The sequence below is a fragment of the Phyllostomus hastatus genome, unplaced genomic scaffold, assembly GCF_019186645.2.
Source record: "Phyllostomus hastatus isolate PE091 unplaced genomic scaffold, TTU_PhHast_1.1 phas_contig_159, whole genome shotgun sequence".
Classification (NCBI taxonomy): Eukaryota; Metazoa; Chordata; class Mammalia; order Chiroptera; family Phyllostomidae; genus Phyllostomus; species Phyllostomus hastatus.
The window spans coordinates 13,682,383-13,707,814 of record NW_025333640.1 but is presented as its reverse complement, the minus strand read 5'-3'; the positions used below and the strand labels follow the sequence as shown (position 1 = coordinate 13,707,814).

Below are 25,432 nucleotides of genomic sequence, written 5' to 3'. Positions count from 1 at the left end.
TTATGGAAAACATCTCATAATTCATATCATGTCACCCACAGGAATATTTTTGAATATATGAAATAATCATTTTTTGTATAGACTCCTCAGAAAAAACTCAGCAGAAAAGTTCAAGCCACATTCACGTAATAGGAAGGCAGCATGGGATTAATTGTTGCCTAACATTTCTAATTCATAGCCACAGAAATCATTGTTAAGTGAAAAAACATTCAAAGAAGGATATGAATTATGATCCCCAAAGATGCTGGATGCATTTGTGCACACGTGCAGTGGGTGTGGTGTGCCCAGGTGCCACTTCAGAATGTGAGAGTTGAGAACGTGAACTCTTGACTCCCCGGCTGTGAGGTGTGTAGCTGCTGGTGGCTCACAGGCGATCCCCAGCAGACACTGCCTTCCAGCAAAGGCAGCTGCCTTACCCATGCCTGGTGCCAGCCTGTATCCAAAGATGACTCAGTGTGTGGGGCCCAAGACCAAGTCCCTTGCCTCATGGGAATTAGATCTTAAGTGTCATTTTTAGCTCCACAGCTCCTCAAACAATTTGCTGAAGCTTTTCTTGCAAGTCATTCCAGGTTAGCTTCTCGCTCTGTTCAGTCCTGCTTTCTTCACTCCTAACAGGCGCTCCTAAGAGCACTCCCCAATAAACCTCCTGCACTCAGCTCTCAGGATCTGTTTCCTAGGAACCCAACCTATAAGAGTATTATGAAATTAAAATACGAAAAACTTTAAGTGCAAATACAAATATCCATGGTTATCACAGGATGACAAAACCATAGTGATATTCCTTCTCTATGCTTTCTGTACTTACTGTATATTCTATTCTAAACTCTGAATACTTTTATAGCTTTAAAGAGAAATAATCTTGCCCTGACTGATGTGGCCCAGTCGGTTGGAGAGTCTTTCTGTAAACTGAAATGTCATGGGTTCAGTTCCCAGTCAGGGCACAGGCCTGGGTTGCAGGTATGGTCCTGGATGGGATGTGTATAAGAGGCAACTGATTGATGCTGCTCTCCCTCTCTCCCTCCCTTCCCCTCTCTCTAAAGTCAATGAGCATGTCCTCAGGTGAGAATAAAAATTAAAATAAAATAAAATATATTTAAAGAGAAATGACCTATTTAGAAAAAAGTTATAAATATGAGGAAAGAAATGACTGCATAATTACTAAAACTGCAAAAATAATCATGCATAGTGTTCAGTCTATGGAAGGTGCTTGTTTAATAGTAAATGTTTGGCTTAGAAAACAGAAGATACAATAAATGCCTTCAAATGATCCTCATGTGGACAAGGATTAATATTTCTCCATTCTTCCAGAAGGTGAACTCTGTATCCAAACAGGGAATTTGGTTGGTAGATATTACATAAGTATAATGAAGCATTTTTCTGTCTGAAAATTCAGGATGCAAAGGAGGAAGTACAAAGGGGATTCATCTACTTGATGGATTGAAATCCTGTTGACAGTGAATGACCTGCTTAGAAATGTCTATGTATTCAAAGCAATACTATGCCATATATTTCTTGCATAAACACAAAGGAAATGTATAAATGACAAATCTCGTAAATTTCACTGGAACAGGTACAATGTAATGATGAAACGCACTCTTCATGCTGTTTAAGGACACCACATTGATTTCATTAACAACTAAATTCATAGGCTAAAATTACACACTAAAAAATAGAGCAGGGAATGCTACATTGGAAAGGCAATGGACTCCATCTGTCATTGGATACACGATGGAGTACTCTCAACAAATATCTTTTTCACACACTTCATACTTAAGCATTTTTACTTTCATAACACACATATAATATTACAACTGATAACAGCTATGAAGAGCAAAGTCATCAGATAATGAGTGGATATTAAGGAGCAAGAGAAGGTTAAATGATGCAAACTGCCTCCAGGAGCTGCTGATTTCGCTGTCACCCAGGAGCCCACAGCAGCGACTGTTAAGTTCTGACCTTGGACTTCGAGAGCACAAGTTAGAAATTCTGCCGCGAGTTGTAAGTCACTCCACATCAAATGTAACAAATGAAAATTTCCTTATTTTATAGAGGCAAAAGTACCTGGAACTTTTATTTGATGAGAAATAAAACACATTGTCTTGGCATAGCAGGGCATAGTACTTGACCGGAGTACAGCCCTCCAGAGAAGCCACCCCTATGGCTGCATACAAGACACATCTGCTACAAACAACTTAATTTTAACTCTCGCTGCAGGAATTATGAAAGCTTCTTATCAGTCTTTGAGACTACTGAGCTGAATGAGAACTCTTCCTAGGGATACTGGTAATTTCTCCTTCATGGCCCTATTGGGAGAAAAGTGGGGAGAAAGAGGGAATGAGAGAGAATGAAAGCTCCTTAGAAGGTCAGGAACACAAAATAAAAATGCATCCCTTTAAGAATTAAGTGAGAACATAAAAGATTTGAAAAGCAGAACTATGTTGTATGCACTATCTCTTTTCTAATAGGAGCAACAATTTAAGAACTGTATGTTGTTACAGCATTTAATGGAATATAAGTCATTTCATAGGATGATGATGAGTACAACATCATTTCAGTCATTTAAAAGAACAATGTATGGCAAACAATGTGCATCCAAAAAGTCTACAAAAATATATGGAAGTTTAGTAGAAAAGAGATATGAAGACTGATCACTAAATTTCTCATATTTTCCTTAATGTATACCATGTACTTCTTAAATCGAAATCCAATCCATTACTGGAAATAAAAAGCTCAAAATGAATGCTGGCCTGATTCTGCAAGAGTAATACTTCCTAATTAGTAGACATGTTTGTATAAATGCATGTAATGAATAAAATATAAAAATGTATTCTTATATAAATAAGAATATGAAAAAAGGGATTCCTGACTTATAGCAGAAGAATTCACATTTATTTTTTCTCCTAAATGACTACTAATGTAGGGCTATTTCTCCCATTTTTTAAATTGAAACCAAACATTTCACCCAGTAGTTTTGTAACATGCTCAGTTAGCTATAGAGCAAGAGCACTAGATTTAAACCAGGATAGTTTGCAATGATCACAACTAAAGAAGTTTAGCGTTGTTCCTGCGGACAATCTGAGAAGCAGCCCAATGAATGACATGATTTAGGTATGACTTCTATATTTCCCAGTTCATATATCATGATCACAAGATCAAGGAGTATAATTACTTTTCTTTATCTTTGTTCAACTTTATAAACTTTATTTAATGTATAGGCCGGAATGTATTGATCTCTTGGACAACTCAATATAGTTTGGCTTCAAAAAAATAAATCACAGGGAAGTGTTATTTTATAATTATATGACCATTATTAGAACTAGCTTGTTGGCATAATCCAGCAAACCTATATATCACGGCACTGTGTTAAGCTTTACACTTAGATGCCATGCCTTGCCTGCACACTTGAGACAGTGTAATTTTCATCACATTTTGTTCCAGCTGTACAGTTCTGTAACAGGAACGACAATCTATTACTTACTCTATTCAAACAGCAGTTCTGTTTAAAGTGATATGCACAGGAACATGTTTGAGTTTTGGTCCAGCAGATGCAGATATGGATTCAGATAATCATAAAAGAAAGAAAAAAAATAGACTGTGCACATGATGGTTCACACAAAGCACATAAAATATAGTCTGATTCATAAAAGTGACAATTTTAATTAGTTAGCAGGTAAACTAAAAAGCACATTGATACACAGGAGATTTTTTTCCCAACCAATTCATGGGGGCATTTAGGGTTACGACATGAATCCTAGTATTCATGTAACAAACCAACTCAGATATTCTAATTGTCATTATTTTCAATGTAATCATTTTTATAGTGTTCTTCCACTTTTTATACTTAACTTAAAAAGCATATTGTCAGTTCCAATTGTGGAAGGTAAAGATGTGTACATCTCCCTGCCCCTATGAAATAAACGCTCTTTTATACTTTTGATGGAAGAACTTTTCCCCAAATAGGCTTACAACTATTTAATAAACTAAACTAGAAAGACTGCCTTTTTTTCCTTCCTCATTCAAGCATTTTTAGTTCAAAACCAGAGGTCAGCAATACTAAGATAAAGGAAATGCCAAACCACTTGGCCTATATTTAAAGACCTTTTTAACATTGCAGTTTTCTTTCTTAGATATTCTTTTCAGATTTTTAAGTTTCTTGTTAAAATAGTAATTTTGTTAAATCTCTCATTGTGTTAGTAATAGAACCTCCAATTTTAGATGTAACCACAGCTAAAGATTATCTTTCCCAATCTCTTTGCAGCTCCATAAACTCATGTCACTAAGTCCAGGCCAAAAAGAAAAGGGTGCAATTATTGTGTACACCTTCTTAGGTTGAGCCCCCCACAAATAATTCTTCCCTCCCTGTCTCTTTTCCTCCCCTTCCCAGTGGCTTGGATGAAAATGCTCAGCAGAACTAGAGTAGCTGTCATGAACCACTAGACCGCAGCTCTGTGGAGAGAAGGGTAGAAAAGAAGGAAGCATGTGTTCCCTACATGGTGCAGGTCCCATCACTGTCCTTGATTGACTTTGCTTCAGCCGTTATACCTGGGCCTTAAAGTTTGTCTTTGAATCACCACAGCCTCACACAGTCGGCAGAAAAATGCTGAGAGGAGATGTCATAGAGATTTATTGAATAAGAGCAATTAATGTTATACAGTAATATAGCAAGAGAGGTAACTTCTTAAAGTCTTTGTAGTTTGCCAGGAATATAAGAATATCGGTGTTTTATTTTGGAACAGTTATTTTACTCCAAGTAGTTAGAGATTCAAGTCATTTGCTTTTAGGAAAATTCAACCTAATTTGGGAAGTCAGAAGAGAGCAATGACTAAGATCCTGGGCATCAGAGCCCAAAGTGGCACCTCTAAGACTTATCAGCTAAGTTACCTTGGACAGATATCTTAAATTCTTAACTTTATTTTCCAAATTTGACTGGAATTTATAATTTTTTCATTTTATCTTCTAATACCTCTTTGACCTAAGCATATTTTTGGAAACAGAAACATATATTTACTACTTGATGGCAATAAATTGAATTACAATTTAGATTTTCACTTATACAAGTAGATCTTATTAAAAATATGAGAAAATATTTCTGAAAATCTAGCATCATTTCATCTATTCAAATGAATAGTGATTATTTTATTAATATTTTGCCAGGAAACTTCCTTTCCTATAGAAGGTAAGGCAACAAGATTCTAAAACAGTATCCTAATGAGAAACCATATTAAAATTTATAAACATTAAACACAACCCACACATTCTACAGGTTTGCAATCACTCTTTTTGAAAACTACATATGCTGTTATTTATTTGTATTCTGCATATGGATCACAAACAATTACATTTTCCTTTGACATTTTAATATACAAATAATACTGAGTGATCAAAAGTGTGAGACTTTTATTACTATCTCATTAGATCTAAAATCACCACAACTGCTAAGGTCACAACTGAAGCTGGGTCATCAGCAGCAGACTCAATAAGCTGAGAGAAAGGTGAATTAGCTTTTGTCAACACGTGCCTCTCAGGCTGGGCTGCACTTGTAGAGCAGCATTTTGTGGGATGCTTGATGCCACCGGAGAAGCGAGTGGTTTCTTCCTAAATCCCAAAACATTAGTTTCCCATTAGTCAGAGTTTCAAAATACTTTTAAATTGAAACAAAGATGGTTTTATGATGCTTAATGTGGATTTTCGTGAATAAGGAGATTGTGTTATTTATACCAGAATGGAACACAAATGGTATATGAATTTTAAAGAAAAAAAAGCAGTTATTTAAAAGAAACTTAAGGCAAGCATTTAAAAGTCTTGCAATCTGTTGTAGTATGGAAATCAAATCATGTTTTATGTGTTTGCTAGAAGGCCAACTAGCAAACCTTTGTAAGTCTTTATGTTCAAAATATCCCTATTTTTCTTAAAGATTTCTTGTTGTCCAGGTTGTGACACAAAATTGCACTGGTCCTCCTTCTTAGTTACACAGGTGGACCATAATGTGAAAATGCATTCACCAGCCATTTTACAGAAAATTAATAATTTGGTGCAACATTACAAGAAATGAAATACATGCTTAGAACATGATCCAACAAGAGGCATGAAAGTGATGATTTTTTTTTTTTACATTTCATGTTTTTCTCTGAAAGAATCAAATTAAAAGAGACATCACAGGGAGAGAGAGCTGGAACTTCACTGAGATTCCTTACACTAATTCACACCCATTTTTATTTTGAAATACATGTAGAGCCGAGAAGGGACCGCTCAGGTATTAGAATATGCAAAGGTCTTACTCTGACCCTGTGGATGGCCATCAGAATCACTCAAGCGGCCACTGCTGGTGGTAACTGCAGGAACCCTACATTGTCCATAAAGGACAATCTGCTTAGCTGGTTTTAGAAATACATTTCAATTCTAGCTCCAATGCCTTTGTGTCTCATCTCCAACGATTTCCTATCATTCACTCTATATTTATGCCATACATAATTCTTTGTAGTAGACACCTTCCATGTCCTTTCACACCTCCAGACTTTGTGCATGTGGACCCCTGGCAGGTATGCTTTCTTTCCTTCCTCCAAATGGCAAACTCTACTCATCCATCAAATTCCAGATTAAGTGTCATGGACTCTCCATGACACTTTCATTGAATCACCTCCCCTTGCCGATGTAGTTTGCATGTACATATCTTACTTCCCTTGTCACAACAGATTCTAATCATTCTTCAGCATGTCAGTCCCTTCAATAAGGATTCTTCAGAGAAAAGATGGCATGTCTCCAGTAGCAGGCTTAAAAGGGCACACATAATTATTTAGAGACAAAGAAGACTTTTCCTCATTGTTTTGATGTATTTTTCATCTCAATGATTATAAATTTTATAAATATTAAAAGAAATGTTTATATTTAGACCAGAGAGACTTAACTATATATACAGTTGAAGAATGTTTGTTTTTGAAATACCATACATACTTTAGCAATTTATTACTTTTCCAAAGTGTTTTCATGTGCATTTGATCATTTCATATTTGTAACAACTCTGATTTTCTGAAAGAGCAAATATTTTTCTAATTTTACAAGCTAGGTTACAGACTTAGAAATTTATGTGATTAGCTCTAGCATATATAGGTAGGTAAGTGCAAGGTGCTCTCAATCTCTAAATATATTTCTCATAATATCTGATAATATTTGTTATTAAATAGATATCTATAATTTATTGGAAAATGCCAGATTCTACATAGTTCAGACAACATAATTAATTTAAATGTGATTCAGTTGTCAAATAACGAGTATTTTTAAGTTCCACTTAAATTTAAACAATGATAGCCATTGATCGTAGAAATAATGATTAACATGTATTATGTACTTTATATACAGTAATGTGAACTAAAAACTTCATATGTATCAACACATAACCCTCCCATTCAACATTATTCTGTAGGTATTAATATCATCCCCTTTGTACAGAGTCAGAAAATGTGGACTAAGGAAAGTTTGCCCAAGGTCACTTAGTTATAAGCGTCAGAGCCAGATTTCAAACTAATCTAGCAGGAAGTGATAAGAGTCAGGGGTCAACCTCAAGGAGTCTGTTTTCTATTCTTCCAGTTACTTAGGCTCTCTCTTAAATTTTGACAACATATTAGGGGGTTATTGTTATGAACAGATAATTCATAACAGAATCAGATTCAATAGTAAGGCAAAACTGATTTTCAGTTTTCTGCTAGGGAAATAGCCCAGCCCTTGCCCTGTAGCTATTTGAAATAAATTCACCCACTAATATGTGAGAATTATTTATTTTTAATTTTTATTCTTGGCATAATACAAACTATGTGTTATTTTTTTCTTATATTTGTGCAAAGGCACATTCTATGTCACATAAAAATCACAATGAGGTACAGAAAAGAATAGGCAGGACCACCTGTATAATTCCAAAATACCTAATTGAAGATAAACAGCCAATTCATTTATCTCTATTCTTACCACTGATGAAATGGTTGCATCAATTAACAGTATAACAATAGTAACAATAAACACCTACTTGTTGCCTTACTTATCATTTTATGTAATGTTTAATGGTATATGGGAAAAAGAGAAGGCATTGAGTATTTTCATATAGAAAAAAATCATACCTAAGGAAATGTTCACTTTGATATTATTTTACCATCATGTCTGATACCTATAAAATGGTACCCAAATCTATCTTCTTTTATGACTTTCTTCCAAACAATACTTAGATCACAAACTTTTAAATTTGCTTCCTCTATACTGATAATTTGATTGTTATTGTGTAACTAATTTTCATTAAATAGAATTTGAAATAACAATGTATAGTTATTGTCATTATAGGTATAAAATAATATACTCAAAACTTAGGATCATTTTTAAATCTTTCCTGCTGTTTATATGAAGATATTCTTTATGTATTTATTCTATTTTCTTCACGTCATTTAATGCAATTAGCGATAATCTCAAAAAAATGTTCCAAGTGATATTGCAAAAGTAGCTCTCCAAAAGATTTAGAAAACTTAAATATTTAGCAAAAACATTTTAATTTTATTGCCATTTGTTACTAGTATCAGTCGTTTGTTTAATGTTAAACAAGAAATTGGAGTTTTAATTTAAAACACAAATACTATTACCAGAAATATTAATTTAAATATAATGAATAAAATAAAAATCTCCTTTCCTTCATGATGCATTGCAATGTCAAGTTGTGAGAGGAGGTCCTGGAGAGGGCTGACAGCCCACAGACCTGAGAGAGCTGCACCAGGGCAACCTGGGACTCCCCACCACTCCCCTGTTCCTGGGAATGTACCTTCTGCCCATGTTCCCACACCAGCAGCCATTTCAAGGCCCTGAGAGTAATGCATTGTTGAGACCATCTGCACACTGTATATGACTAAACTCCATATGGTCTCTATATAAACTTTTAAGATGCTGTTGGAGAGGTGCAGAAATCTACTCATTTTGCTGATGCCCAAGACAAGCCTCATATGCAAGTTCCCTTCCTTAATAAACCTACCACCTACCAAGCTAGAGGGGTCTGCTTCTTTCTGTAGTCTCTCCTTGCCCTCTGAGGATGTGGTACCATTTTGAATTTCACTTGAGGGGAGTTCCCTAGGTTGTGAACCAACACCAGTATAAATCAAAACATCATGGTTTTAATAGAACTATATTTAACTCGTATTATAAACCTTTAGATCCTTAAATCCTAAGAAATTAGCATTTAATTCTTGAATCGTTAAAAATTTTATAGAAGAACACTAAATATAAAATACCACACAATAATGTTAACAAGCAGTCAACTACCATAAAAATTGTAAATTTCAAGATGACATTTCGTCACATGGATGTGTTCATGTGCTGCAGTGATTTTCAAGCTTTTTCATCTCGGGGCACACATAAACTAATTGCTAAAATTCTGCAGCACACTGAAAAATATTTTTATATGTTTTTGCTGATCTGACTAAAGAATAGGTATGATTTTGATTCATTCATGCCAAACAGCTATTGCTGTGTTGGCTGCTGGCTGTTTTAATTTGGTAATCTCAGGGAAAAGAGGTCAGTGCCCCCGACTAAAATTTCTTGTGGCCCAGTTGAAAATCTCTGACCTATTGCATTGCCACAGATTGCATGATTCAAATACTTTGAATTTTTATTATAATGACAAAATGCTTTAATCCTATACTACTATACTAGAAAATGCTATGGTAATATTCCAGCAATTGGAGCACATGACTTGATTTCAAACTAGGTCCTCAAAGGCCTCATTTCTGCTTTTGATTTTATGGGAGTAGATACTGCTTCCAAGATGGTTGGTTAACGATCTCTTCTAAAATAGGAGTTTAAATACTGTTTTAAGAAAATAGAAAAGCATAACAGAGTAATGCAGACCACACAATAGATAGTGGTTACAATTCTTGGCTTGGGCCTTGTATCTGTTGTTATCAATGTATTCATATAGTTTAAAAAATGAAACAGCCAGTAATAGCAGTCATCATCTTTCATAAGTAACTTTAATCTATGATACAGATTATAAATCTGTGTTTTATTAGTATTTTAGATTTTCCTAAATTGAATGCATAAAATTACAAGATTAAAAATAAATATAAATTTACATGATAAATTATAATTTTAATTTCATTTGAGATAAAAAATTCTAATATTTTAAGATAAAACCTCAGGTTTCATAATATATCTCAGAATATCAGTGTATTTTCAATGTTTTTCCCAAATAATTGTTCTTAACATTATAGTTTTATTATAAAATCAGATTGATGTTTCCTTTTAACAAATGCTGTTACAGAAAAAAACTCTATAAATTTCCCCTTTATATAATTTTATATACAGTGAATGAATTAATCATCTTAATGGCAATTTAGCAAAGTGTCTTCTTCCTTGGCACTCCAATTTTTAGGAAGTTTAGGTTTAGATTTTTTTTAAAAGGCAGGGAAAATCCTTTACCTAGCTTTGGAGGCTTGCCTTAGGGTAGCTAATTTCTTGACTTATGGCAAAAATCCAGAAGCCTACTGTTAACATTTTCATAGTAATTATAGATCAGGAATTGGCTGCTTGGAAGAGGAAAAATGTCACATATGCCATAGCAAGCCCTTGCTAATACTCCTTTCTTTTTTTTCACCATAGTTCAATATGGTATCAAAAAGCAACAATGGTCCTGTAAAATAAATGAGTGCCTAAATGCAGAAACAGAGATTTAAGAAACACTGTCTAACCATTATACCCTATACTTATAACTAATATGAAATAACTTTGAATGTCAACTATAATTGAAAAGTAAAATGTGTTAAAAAGACTGTCTAAATATTGGGAATGAACATGGGTTCCATACATGACATGCTAAATATAACCTTTAGGAAAAACATAAAACAAAATGTTGTGCCATCAACTATTAGTATTAACTTGGGTTTTGATGCCCATGTTAACTACCATCTCCTGTACTTGGTTACCACTTCATTTGCTCATCCGTATACTAATTTCTTTTATGGATATTCCTTCCGCACTCCTGGAGGGCAAGGCACAGACCTGGTGGGAAGCATGGCTCCTTCCGATGCCAGCACTGCCTCTCACTAAGTGCTTTGGGAGTTCAGAAAAGGTAAGATTGCATTTGACTGTGAGAACTATGAAAGGGACTAGGAAAAATATATTAAATGGACTGTCAAAATGAGAACTAAAAAAAGGATAAATAATAAGGCCAATTATCATTCTGGATGAACAGCACACAAAAAGAGAAGGCAGAAAGTGTAACAAGAAGATAGATGGTAACTTAATTTCATTGGTGTGAAGTGTGCAGGAAAGGGAAAATAAGGATAAGAAAGCAAGTATGTTTTAGAGACAGGTAGTACAGGGATTTGGGATTTGGGGAGAGGAAATTTGGATTTTATTTGGTGCTGACATTTAAATATTAAGCTCTTAGTGAGACCTGTTTGTCACCAGGAAGATCCTGGATACCTACCAAAGAATTCACACTGTGATACTACCTTGATGAATTTACCACCATTCAGAATCTGGCCTTCCGTCCCAAAGCCTCAGAAACCTGGTTCTGTTAGCAGAAAACACGTGTCAGCATGACTGGCACATTCTCTTCCTGAGGCTGAGCTACATTAAAATCGGAAGTTGGCGGGATAAGCATGAAATCAGAGATGGAATTTTTTTCATACACATGTTATGGAAGAACATTAGACCAATCTTTAAAAGGACCCTTGTCTCTGTCTCCTGAGCACTGTCAAAGTCTGACCAGGTAAACTATTTGTCTCTCTCATTTCAGACTCCTTCTGATGAGCAATCTTCCTCCAAGTGCATTTTATGATATTCAAACAACATACATGAACTGTAACAAAGAGGAATCACATGTGCTTTCACGTGTACATGAACTGATCCACTTTGTGGAGGTTCCACAGTTGAGGTCCAGGAGGACAATAATACAAATTTTTGGAGAGCAATTTACAGTTGTAACAATATACAGTTTTATTCTATAATAAATGAAAGGATAAATGGGAGTTTTAGAACGGAAGAGCAAAAAGATCAGAGCTACAATTAAGACGAAATTCATTTACCAAGAAAGCATTAGAGGCTGTAGACAAGGAAAAGTCTGAAACATTAAGGACATCTACAAGGCTAGTCGAAGTGAGAGATAATGATGATCTGAGCCAAGGGAGAGAGAACAGTTGCAGATTTGGGAAAGTACTACTGAGAAGACTTTGGTAGGACTTACGAGTGATCTCATCTGCAGTAGTTGGGAGGAAGACAGAAGTCCAAGACACCTTCAATAGGCATTTCCTATCGTCACAAGAATAGTAAAAAATATTTTCACAGCTTTAAGTTACAGACTGGCATAAATTCTGTAGGAATAACTATCAGGCACAACTCTATTACAACTTTGTTGTAAATAACACCAGCAGAGAGTTATAAATTCCCTGTATATTGTATGCAAATTTGCATGTATCCGAACATTTCTGGGAAAAGTAGTCAGAACTATCTTCAAATTCTGAGTTTCTTTACTCCAATTAAGAATTTTTGGCCCAGAGGCTGATTACCTTTGGATTAACATCAGTTTAATAAATGTAAAACATCTTATTATTTATACTGCAGAAGTAAACACTCATAATTGGACATTATTACAGAGAAATCCTAAAATAAACATAAAGATTAGAGCACAGAAATAAACTTCTATGCCAAACTAAATACACATACAGAAATTGTCTTATTCCTCCAATGGTTTTTAAAAAGAATTCTATTTGTTAAACTACATGAGATAAAATTGACAGTGCTATGTAGTTGCTTTTTATTAATAAATTTGAATTTAAAAAGAGAAAACAAGTTTGTTTAAAATAATTTAAATCTCCCTAACTAGTTGGTCAATTTTATCTGCAAAATCATTTCAGTTAAAAATCATAATAAAATGTTACAAAAAGTTGGAAAATAAATACATAATGCTATTATATGCTTTTGTTTTTAGGATTTTATTCATTTATTTTTAGAGAGAAGGGAAGGGAGAGAGATAGAGAGGGTGAGAAACATTGAAGAGCTAGAGAAACATCTCAAAGTTGCCTCTTGCACACCCCCAGCCAGGCCCACAACCCAGGCATGTGTCCTGACCAGGAATTCACCCAGAGGCCTTTCCGTTTGCAGGATGACATTAACCCCCTGAAGCACACCAGCCAGAGCTATAATGTTTATTCACAGCATAATTTGGTTTATATGTAATTTAGCCAATATTTATTTAAGGAAGAAATCTGGTAATAAACAATTTATGCCCATTTTAAAAATCAATATTTGATATATTCACAATGAAATAGTTACATGTAATACCAATATTGCTGTATCTCTGTAAAAATTAAATTGTGGAATTTTTATCATACCATCTAGTAAAGAGTTATTTAAATGTATAGTTTCATTCAAATAAAAAAAAGTGAAACATACAAAACACAAGAAGGGTTTTTGTCCAACCACAAATATAATCAGAAACATCACAGTCTAACCCAACAACAAAAATAGTGAAAATTAAATTACTTATTCAAGTGGAAGAATTAAAAACAAATATGTTTTAATTACATTTAAGACAACCTACTATTTATAAGGATTATTCAAAAATAACTCATTTTTGGAGTCCAAGATGATAGGCTATGGGGTAATAAAACTTGAAAGCCTTTTGGGGATGCATAAACAGACCAATTAGAGGTCAGTGAATTGTTTTTAACTGAAAAATGACTGTGTGTGAACAGCAAAATGACTGTCCCAGATACCGATAGACATTTCTCAGCCCTATGTTTGATGTTTTACTTAACTACTAATCATGGTTCCAAGGGTAGTAACCATGCATGAGACTAACACCAGAGATGCATCTGTCCCCTTTGAGACTGATGGCAAGCTTCCTCCAGCACCCTCCCAAATCCACACGGCACATGTCAATAAGCGGGCATTCGTTCTGAGGATAAATGCAGGACTTTTGGCAATGAAGGCCAGGTGGCTTTCAGCTACTCAGAGCAAACAAGGCAGGTCTGAAATTAGATTTCCGGATCTCACTTGCTGACCTATAAACTGCTGTGGCTCTCAGTGATATTCAAAACTTGATGCATGGCACACATTCAAAAGAACGTTTTTTTCAAAGACTTCTTATTCTCTCAAAAATGACATGAGATGTCTTCTCAATCTTTATCACATATTGTGTATCTGAATTATACATGTCATTCCCCACTGGCAAGTCCCCATGCTTGTAAATTTTTTTACTTAGCAAAATATGTGGAAAATAAAAAAAAAATAACAAAACTTTTGATTCTAAAATTCTTTTAAATGACAATAACATTAGCAAGCAAAGTTAGCATGTTGAATCGGCATGAAATTCTGGGGATAATGTGGCAACTGTGTTGATCTACATAAAACATGACTTTGGCTAGAGTTACTTTCGAATCTCACAGCTTCCTAACCAGCACTTCCTCAGTTACCAGTGTCTGGTTTAGTTTCGGCAAGCACCAGAGTTCTTTAAAACCATAAAGTGTATAGCTTCTCAACTCAAAAAATTATTTTTTATGTCACAGAAAAATTTCTCAGGTAATACTAGGCTAATGCTTGTTGATACAATGTTCAAGAAAAGTTTTGCCTCAGGGAATGTTCATTTTAGATGAATGTGACTGCCTCAGGGACATTTGAGGAGAATCTCAGATGTTGCCAAGGGCACCTTAGACAGTCTCACTGGAAGACTAGGAGGTTGCCTAGTATTTCATACTATACTGTATGCCATGAAAGGCCTATAAATATTCTCCTGATATTCTAAAACTGGTTCTTCAGCAGATGCTAATACCATGTGCCAAGGCAATTAGCAAGCTCATATTTCAGAGTATCCTGCCTTGAGTATCCTATGTAAATATTTGAAAGTCACAAAGCAGGCTGGCAGTAGAAAAGTGAAGTGAGCTGTGATTAAGAGGCTATAAAATTAATAACTTTAGGAACAATATCTAGTAAGCATTTGACCAAATTCAGGAAGATAATGCCCTAGAATGTTTTATAGATTTGGAGACACAATTAGATTGTTTCATTTTTGGTCCCTCTCCTTCTTTCATTCCTGTTAAATAATGGGCTTTCCTTTATGCTAAGACTAGAAACCCATGGAATTATCTGGAACACTTGACATATTCCAAAATTGACCACATAAATTTATTTTAATTTTTTATCAGAGAATATTTCATATTAAATATATACTATAAAATTTAGCATCAAATAAGTTCAGTGTTACTTAACTTCAGTAAGTACAAAATGGAGAAATCACTGAATTTTAATTTACTCATACTTTCCTCAGCCTGGCAGCTAATTAATTTTACTCTTGTTACAAAACTAAAAACAAAATAATCCATGTTCAATTAAATAGTTCATACTTAATAACTCAATGAAATTTAAGTGGAGAAGCCTCCAAAACATTAAGTAGACAACAATATGATTTAAAAACTTGATGTATTCTAACCTATCCTATATACTATATATAAACAATCAAAAGCTGATCTTGAAGAGATATTTACACACCGGTGTTCCCAGCAACCTCTTTTACAACAGCTGGGAGACAGAAGCAGTCCAAGTGCCCATCAATGGAGAAACAAGTGTAGTGTATGCACACAATGGAATATTATTTGGCCTTAAAAAGGAAGGAAATTCTGCCCTTTGCAACAACATGGAGGAATCTGGAAGGCATTATGCTCAGTGAAAATAAGACAGTCACCAAAAGCCAAATACTATCATATATGAGATACCTAAAATAGTCAAATTAGTTGAAACAAAAAGTAAAATACTGATTGTCATAGGCTGGGAGGAGGGAAAAGAGTAAACTCTGAGTTTCAAGTACTTACAACTATAAACCTTTTTGCCTCACCCTGTAGGTGACTGTAATGATAAAATAGTTTTACAAAGACTTTTTACCTACCTTTCTCCATATATATTTGCACATGATAGTATTACACTATTATTAATTTAGTAAGATATTCTCAATCAAGTGTGAATAAAATATTAAGCAAAGATTATACAATCATTTTATAATCATCACTTATAAAATAACTGTGCCATTAATACATATATTAAAAAAGAATAAAAGTACTAAAGCTTTCATTTTGCAAGGCAGGTGTAAAGCATCTAAAAAATACAAAAAGAAAAAAATCTTGCCATGACCAGTGTGGTTCAGTTAGTTGGGCATAGTTCTTCAGTAGGTCACTGGTTTGATTCCCAGTCATGGCACATGCCTGGATTGCAGGACAGGTCCCTGAGGTTGGGGGCATGCAAGAGGCAACTGATCGAAGTTTCTCTCACACATTAATAATTCCTCCATCTCCCTCCCCTCTCTCTAAAAATACAGTAAAATATTTTTTAAAAACACTGAAATAAAATTAAGCTATACGTACATTTAAGAAAGATTAATAAAAACAAGTCGGATCATTAATTTTCCAACCCACTGATTCCAGTTTGGAATCATAGGTGGCTAGAGCCTCTCCCAGTAGCTCAGGGCACAAGGCAGGACCCTGGCCTGAGCAGATGCTCTTCCATTGCAGGATGCACTTATGCACCCCACGCTCACTCAGACTGAGACCATTCAGACATGGCAATCACCAAATGTGCACACATCTTTGGGATGTGGGAGGAAACCAGAGTACCTGGAGAAAACCCACGCCGACATAGGGAGAATGTGCAAACTCCATACGCACTTATGGCTCCAGACCAAGAATTGATTTTTTTTCATCAGTGTCACCCCCAAATTATATTGCATATAAGAGGACCTGCTGTACTAATAATGCTAAAAAAATTGTTTGCTTTCAGGACTGAGAGCTGCATGAAACTAGCATTGGCATCATTTCTAGAATTATTCCAGGGCAAACTACTTTGCATTAATAGTCTTGCCTTTTCTCTACATCAGAGGAAGTACAACTTTGGGCCTTGTGTGTATTCTGTCCTTCAACTAAGGGGAATGACAACTGAATTCTAATTCCTTCCCACTTATCATGACTACCTACCTCACACAAGAGCATTCTGGACCTATGACCAAAGATAATGAAAAAAGGTAATGCTAAACAATTCCACTAAAAAAAACTGGAGTCATCATCTAATGCAGGCTCTCCTTAATACCCTACGAGGATACTTTTCTTTGGTCCCGACCCGCAACATTTCCTCTTAGAGTGGAGCGCACTACTATTTGCCCTCAAGCTCTTACTCCCACAAAGTTAGGTCCCAGGGGCTCCAGTTCCACCCTGAATAGAGGATTGAGGGATGATAAGAAATGAGGGAGAAAAAGAGATTCAGGGCAAGGCAAACAGTGAACAGGAAATGGTAAAAATTCCTATCAGTGGGTACAGAGAATATTTTCAAGAGATACTAAGATGTTGAAACAGATACAGCAGTTACTAATATTTTCCTCCCAGAACCAGGTTTACCTTCTTTCAGCATTTATCCTCACCCAGTAGACATGGCATTGGCCCAGCTCCTTCGTAGCTAGCTGTAGACATGTCACTAAGAGCAGGCCTTTGGAATACACACAGGAGCTCGGGGTGACAACTCTAGGGTCACTTCTAGGACAAGTTGCATGTCCCAGACTTTCTACTAAATTCTTCCCGCTGGTTAAGAAATGCCAATTTGTGGAGAACTCGGAGAGAATAACCCTGAAAGCCCAGCTCCAGACAGCTCACTTCCTGATGATGACATGGTTGGGAAATAAATTTCCATCTTAATGTAGGCACTTGGATCCAGAAGCTCCTCATTGCAGGAACTTAACCTATCTCTAACTGATACACTGACAACTGTAAGTGAGGCAGAAGGGAAAGGAAGAAGTCAGGACTGCCTGTGAAATAGCTAGATTCAGCCACATAGCCTTTCATTGAAGTATAGTAGTTAAAAAAGAAAGGGAAGGTATTGGTCTCTGATATTACTTAGTAGGCAGCAAAAAGCATTTAAGGACTTTAGGTCAACAAAATTATGTGGTCAAAGAGAAGCAATGGGAAAAGGTAGAGGGAGCACCAAGATACATGTAAGTACCATGTACTTAAATCATTTCCTCTAAAACCGAACATAACAGTTTTGATATACCATGTCCATTTTGGTCCACTGGGAACTAACTCATGGACTAAGGCAGTTTAGTACTTTGAAACCTTGTATTTTATAAAAATTAAATTCTCATTCAAATTAAAAAACGGGGCTGGAGGTGGTCAGAAACAGAAATAAAATGGTTAATAAAAAAGCAACAGTTCTAGCAGTCTTTAGTAAATATTTTTCTAAAGCTAACACTGACCAGTCATTGTACAAATGCAAGGCGAACTGTTGGGATTTGAAAGGCAGGAGAGACTACAACCTATAGCTGTAGAGAGTTCACAGTCTAACTGGGTAGCCAAACCTGTAAACTATGAGGGGTAGAAAAAAAAATGAAAAGATTTTCATAAGTGGAAAAATGCATGTGAATACTCTAGGTGCTCATAGGAGTGGGGCAATATGTGTAGACACTTCACATATTAGCCTTTTAAAATAAATAAATACAATAATGCTGGCCCACATCCTGAAAACTAAAGTTGTATAAGAACAAAATGTCACTCCGAGTCAGAATCGTGAGATCTAAAAGTGGTCTCATTATAGTCTTCCCACAGGGGTAGGAAAATAGACACTTTTATGGCAGCACACAATGTTCCTCCTGGATATCTAGCTGAAGAGTTTAAGCACATCGTCTCAAACACACCGGCTTCCCATAGAACCAGGAAGGCACACAATGACCACACATACAACAGGAAATGTGATTGCTCTGGATTTTTGAGAATCTAAAACTTCATCAGAAAAGAAAAGCAAACCTAACAAGCTTAAAAACACTTTAAGAGAAGTGTCTGCTTACTAATTAACATATAAATGTCTATAATATAATATATAACCACCTTTTCTAATTATCGCATGTTATCTATTTGAAGACATACACATACACACATATATATATATGCATGCACATTTATGCAGACCTATATATGCATACTATAAACATATTACATAGAGACATATACACAGAATAACTATTTTCTTAATCCACTTATACTTTCCTAATAATTCCATAAAAGTTATGAAAGCTAGAGAGTTAAAAGTGTCACATACTTCCCTATAATTTCTGTTAGAATGAACCCATGCCAAATTGACTAAATTTCATACTCAATTCCGACTTCCTGTTGGGATCTGATGATGTGATGCCAGCTCTCCCTGGGAGTCCCTCTCCAGAAACTAGCAGATCAGTGGGCATTCTCTGACCCTCCTTCCTCATGTGCTATCTGACTTGAAAAAAACAGTCTGGAATCCTCACTGATGAGTATGGTACTGAAGTGGGGCAAAGGGGACTCGAGAAATAGGTATGTGGAGCTTGTACAGAAACCATTGCTTAACTAGGGCCCAATCACAAGGACAGAGGTCAGGATGCTGCATGAGGCTAGTGCCTTTGTTGCTACACTAACGCGTTGGCCCCCAAATCTTCAAAGATTGCCTAATGCTTCCTTCAAGAAATCAACTGCCTCTCTCCAAGAATGATTTAAACAATATAGTCTAACATCAAAAACTTTGCATGCTATAGTCTTTACCAGCTCTGATCTGAAAATATGCACATTATATACAAAGGCTTTTATGAATTATTAAACATACTGTGGCCCACAGTCAAAAAAAAGGATCAAAAGAAAGAGAGATAAACACTCATGAGAATGCAACAAATTAACTGTGAAGAATTCCCATGGAGAGTCCATGTTCTCAATATGGCAAAATATAGGTTATGCTTACCACAGTTAAACACAGTTTCATAGTGAGAAACACTTAAAATGTGTTTTTTATCAGAACTGGTTATCCATTATTGAGAAACTACTCCTGAACAACGATTATTATTAATTCTTTAATTTTATTTTTGGCACATATTGTTAAAAAGTCAAGTAGTAAAACATTCCTGCCTACTATTAATGACCCACAGAGGTCATCATTTTTATATATTTATATATGTATATTATATATAATATACATATATATGCATGTATGCATTATATTATATATAATATACATATATGTATGTGTATTATATACATTTATATTATATATATATTTATATATTATATTAAAATGTACCCCTTAGATATATACAATTTTATTTATTGATAATATCTCAATTTTTTTTAATTAAAAAAAATGGTACCACAAAGAAGGAGCCCTCAGTGTTAATGGTAAGTTGGATACTCCAGTAACACAACCAGAGTGCACCATCAATCTAAGGGAAGTACTAAATGATTCTCTCTGTTTGAATTTTATGCCGTTTAGAGCAACAGAGTATTTTCCTTGGAGTAGACATAGAAACCAATTGTTTTACTTACTAACAACAGTAAAAGTTGACAGATTCTCGGGGGGCTTTATTCCTCTGTAGCCACTAAGGGTTAGGGAATAATCCTTTCCATCAGCCATTATCTCTTAAATAATCTGTGCACTCTAGAACCTCAACTGATATTAAAGGGGAAAATAAAAAAGAAGAAACGTTTACTTACTATCTAATATTTCCAAATCAGGCAATTTTTAAAACGTAAATTTATAATTTGAGTGTCCTGAGACACTATATTTTACATTTTCACATTTTACACATCCTTGAACTTACATTAAGGCTGAATGTTTAAAGGTAACTTGTAAGGCTTAACTATTACTTTCAATACATCTAAAGAGTATTAAAAATCCCTTAAGGGATAAATGTAAACTGAAATTGATGGTGGGTTTTGCAACAGAAACTGTAACCATTTCTTAAAACAATATTCAAAATGAGCCCCAGGATTTTTGTTCCTTTGCTTTATTTTGAAATCAAATAATTATACCCCAAATGCTGGTTATTATACACCAACATGCTGGTTCTAATTTTTATACTTATTTTTAACTGTGTTGACCTCTCTGTATCTTTATATTAAAGTTTAATTTTTCCTAACATAGGAATTAAAATCTCTACAGGCATTATTATACAAATAACCAAATATATTAATGATTTCAAAAGCATAAAAGTTCTCTATGTCTACATAATCACATTTTAGACACTTTAAAGGTTGTTGACATTGCTAGTATAAAGTGGCCAAAATGACTTGGAAGTTTCTTCTATATTAATACACATTCATTGTAAGCTGGCCTTTGGTTTTATTATTTCTCTATGTTTCACACAGAGGAAATTGAGAAAATGAGTCATCAATGACAGTGCTTCCTGTGTTCGTCTACTCTCCCCCACCACTTTCAATCCACGCCTTTTTCTCCCTGAAACTCTACTGTATGTGATGTATTCATATATTTACATCATGTATAATATATAGATCACATTTAACTCATTAAATTAAATATGTTGATGAGCTGTACTATCAAATATTATTCAAAACAGTTTTCAAATGTAATTCAAAAGAAGATACACTTCCAACTTTCATCAAGAAGATGTACAATAATACCAACTGTGTGAAACAGCCCCACGAGGGTAAGGATTACTTCTAGTATTATTTATGCTGAAGTATCCAAAGTTTTTGCCTAAATGAAATTAATTATATTTTATGGGGGGGGGGGAGCACTAAGTAGAAGTATGTCAGTTACATTGTTTCTAAAAGAGGTGCAGAGTTCCTTGTTTCTGTGCACTTCTATAAACTGAATATTCAAATCCACTACTTAAGGTATCAGTGATGTTGCAGAACATTTAAAGGGACTCCATGCAGTACATATTTATTTCAAGCAATGCCTCATAACCATGGAATTCCAGCTGAGAATGAACTAAAATATGAACAACATCCTGAAAGACACAAAACTATTAATCTAATGATTTCCAAAGAGGGGAAAATATGTAAATTAGCACTTGGGAGGATGGTCTAAATAAAGATTGCATATTATGCACTTTGAGAAATCACACTGTCAGCATACATTTTACCATGTTAATAAGCAACAGGTAGTTAAATGGTGAAAAAAGATAGCACTTATCTTCTCCATGCCCTGCAAAAGTCATCCTTACAAAAATGTAATTATCTTAATAAAATCAGTCATTATATTTCCATGTATTTCATGTGCAACAAGACAGATGTTTGCCAAAAATATTTCAGTAAATCCTTCACTTAAATTTAACATATAATTTTGGAGGATTTCCTCTCACAGATCATATAAAAATAACTGAAAATACTATGGCAATAATACTCCATTCTCTGTTTATATAAACTGAATGAATGAATCCTATAATATTTCATTCTTTCAGGCAACTCAGCTTGCCTCAGTAATTTAAATCAAACACATTTACAAACTCCCCAAGTATGGACTGGTTGCTCTTAATAATTCAGTAAAGTAATTTAAATAGCCAGAGAGTACTGATATATTTCAGATTTAAAATATAACTTTGAAATGAAAGTCTAAAATTCATTTTAAAAATATTTTAACACAGCCATTAAGAAATGAAATGCCACGATGTGAAACACTGTTCAGATACTGACAGAATGTTCAATATTTGTTCCAAGTGAGGGCATGAAAAAGAGAAATTCTTCCCCAGGTTTAAATAATCTCATTTGCTTGCTTGCCTTTTTAAAAATATTCAATATTAGCATAAACTGAAATAAAACAAATGTGTACGGTTTGTTTTATAAGAGCGTTTATTTAGCAATAAAATGTTTAAGCTTTATTCATAAAGCATAAAATGTTTAAGCCATATTCATAATGTAAGCAAAGCCTTCCATTAAGTATTCTCATTATGATCATTTTTTCTACCTTGTACCGATTCCTATTATCAATGACCTACATCTAATTTTAAAGTAAAACTTAGCGTTTCCGTAGGAATCCCTGCGCCAGAATCAGCTACATGTTATATTTGGCTGGTCAGTTATTTCACGTGAGGGGTGTTGGGAGAAGGGGTAGAAAAGCCAGGATGAAAACTAATCTGAGCTTCCATTTATTTTCCCAAATCGTGACTGGGTGTGAACTGATGTAAGAAGTTAACACATCCGCACGTAGTGTACAGCAGATGGACTCCACAAGAAATTCCCTCAAATGGCACAGTAAGGGTTGGCAATGTGTTTGTGACTTGCTCAGGCTCCCTTTCAGGCCTCCGGAGTCTAAAAGGTGGCCTGGGAGCTGGGGACGAATCAACCTCCCCGCCGGACATCCCAGGTGAATGAGGGGAGGAGAACCGCGCTCCTGACGCTGGACCAGCTCTTACGCTGCTTCATTCAGATCAGCTTTGGGGGGTGGGTGGGGGTGGGGGGGGGGGGGGGGGGAATGACCTGTATATTGTGGCCCGTGGCTCCAAGGCAAACAAGCGTCCACTCTTAAAACCTGGCTCCTTCTTAATAAGCCTTTACGAAACTCCCCAGAACAGCCTACAGATTAACCCTTTCAATACTGCCACCTGCGGACTTCCACCGTATCCCCTCACCCCGCAGATTTTACGCCACGGATTCATTTTGGAATGAAACGTAATTGAACGCACTGTAAAACATGTTTTGTTTTAAACTTAATGCTGAAGCACACATCTGATCAGCAATTTTACGTAATCAAGAGCAATTCAACTTCTGCCGACTGGTGCCGCCAAACAACCCCCCACCTTTGCAGAACGGGCATTTATAAATCTTACATCCTCCTTCCTCCTCCCTCCAATTCCTTAATGGACCATTAGTAAAGAGATCGATCCCAGTTACTTTCGTGGCAGTACATCGCAAAAGCACATCTACCGTGTTTACTAGTGCCAGAGACACCATTCAAAAGTTGAGAAGGGCGAGACAGCACTTTGCAAACCTTTGGGGGCGGGAGGGGAAAGGGGGCGGTGCAGTGGGAACTCAGCGAGACCCGAACTCCAGCGCCGCCGGCTCGCGAGCCCTTTCCCTCGCACCAGCCGGGAGGGGGCACCGGAACCGCCAAGTCCGCCAGCCGCCCTGCGCCGCCTGGGCTCCTGACACCGTTCTGCTGGGAAAACCGAGCCCACTGCCCACCCGCCCCCGGCCGCCGCGGCCCCCGCCTCGGAGCAGCGCTCCCGTGTGCCCGGGAATGGGGGTGCGCAGCACTTACGTCTCGGAATTTGTTCCACTGTCCGACTTCCTTGTCGTACTGGGAGATCGTGGTGAGCCATTGTTTATCATCCAGAAAATTACCGCTGTCCGACCGCCCCCCGGCCGCTGCCACCGCCGCGGCAGCTGCGAGAGCCTGACTGCACCAAGCGGCTGCACACACACACAATACGGCTGGCACCTTGAGCATCTGGGAAAGGAGACACAACCGGGGTGGGGGCGGATAGGGGGAACAGTGTCAAACAAGGGGTACGCAGACCGGAGAGACCCTGGAAAACATGCATCAGCAACGACGGGGATAGAAGGAGGAGGAGACGAGCAGGGACAGGGTGCCCCCGCCCTTCAGGCTTTACCCCCGAAGCCGGGCACTCACACGCGCAGACCTGCAGACCCGGGGGAGGAGAGGTGGGTAAAAGGAAGGAAGCCCCCGCCGTGGCAGCCCGAGCGGGGTAAAGAATGCTTCCTGGCACATCACCTTGCTGTGAGCCCGCACTGCGCTCGCAGCCCCTGCTGGAAATGCAGCCGGCTCGGCCAACTCGCTGCTTTCAGGAGCCGCCGCACGCGCCGCCGTCTGGAGCGGTCCACTCAGCTCCCTGCGCCCGGCGCTCTCCCGCATCTCCGCCTCCCCCCCTCGCGCGCTGTTCCCCGGCTTACTCCGGTTGGTTCACCCCCTCCCTCCCCCAGCTCTTTTTTTTTTCCCCCTTCCCTCTTCCACCTCCTTCTATCCCACCTTCCTCTCTCTGGATCCGAGCTGCAGTTAACTCCGGATGCGCCGCTGGGCTGGAGGCAGAAGATGCGCTTGCTCGTCGCCTAAGGATCCTTATCAGCTTTCTAACCTCTGTCCTCTTGGAGATGGGCTCCTGTTCGCCAAACAGCCTGATCATTCTCTCTGCTCCCGGATTTATTTAACGCACAGCATACTATACCTCTCTTAATTGACTGCGCTCTGCATTTTCGAAGTCAGACGAGGAAAATGAGATCCGGAGAAAAGTTTATGCATCACTGGACTTTCTGTCCTGTAAACCTCTTGGGCTGATCTCCGACCTAAGGCAAAGCCCTCTGTAGGGTCTTGGGAGATGTCTTGAATTTCAGAAATCCTAAAGAATGTTAGCATGAACTTCCGGGTTATTACAGAGTGCAAACTTTCTATTGAAAGGGAGAATTCTCTTTTATTTTAAAGGAAAATGTAGGGTGTTTGAGTACACCTACATCTTCCACATACTGTAAAATATTTTCCCATAATAAATATTCCTTGGCAACTGTGTGTTACGTTCTGGCACCTGAATCAAAAAAACTTTAAAAGCCCAATCTATGTCTCCCTCATGCAAATTGGAAGAAGTGTTGAAGACCTAATGCTAATTTGTCCTCCAAACCTCCAATTATGACAAAATATTGGGCCCCCCCATGGCTTTTCGACATAG

General features: G+C 36.7%; 1 protein-coding gene across 3 annotated transcripts in view; it reads right to left on the bottom strand.

The window, feature by feature from the left end:
* Positions 1-25,201, bottom strand: part of SPOCK3 (SPARC (osteonectin), cwcv and kazal like domains proteoglycan 3) — a 296,939-nt gene extending 271,738 nt beyond the window's left edge. For 2 of the 3 annotated variants that reach the window (XM_045831896.1, XM_045831897.1), the window contains exons 1-2: positions 24,487-24,642; positions 24,013-24,201 (exon numbers count right to left, since the gene is read on the bottom strand). In XM_045831896.1, coding sequence (XP_045687852.1) covers positions 24,013-24,201; positions 24,487-24,627 — 330 coding nt within the window. In that variant the 5' untranslated portion in view covers positions 24,628-24,642. Of the gene's footprint in view, positions 1-24,012; positions 24,202-24,486; positions 24,643-24,741 lie in introns of those variants that run through there. The other variant, XM_045831898.1, reaches the window with a different exon arrangement.
* Between the last annotated feature and the right edge of the window lie 231 nt (positions 25,202-25,432).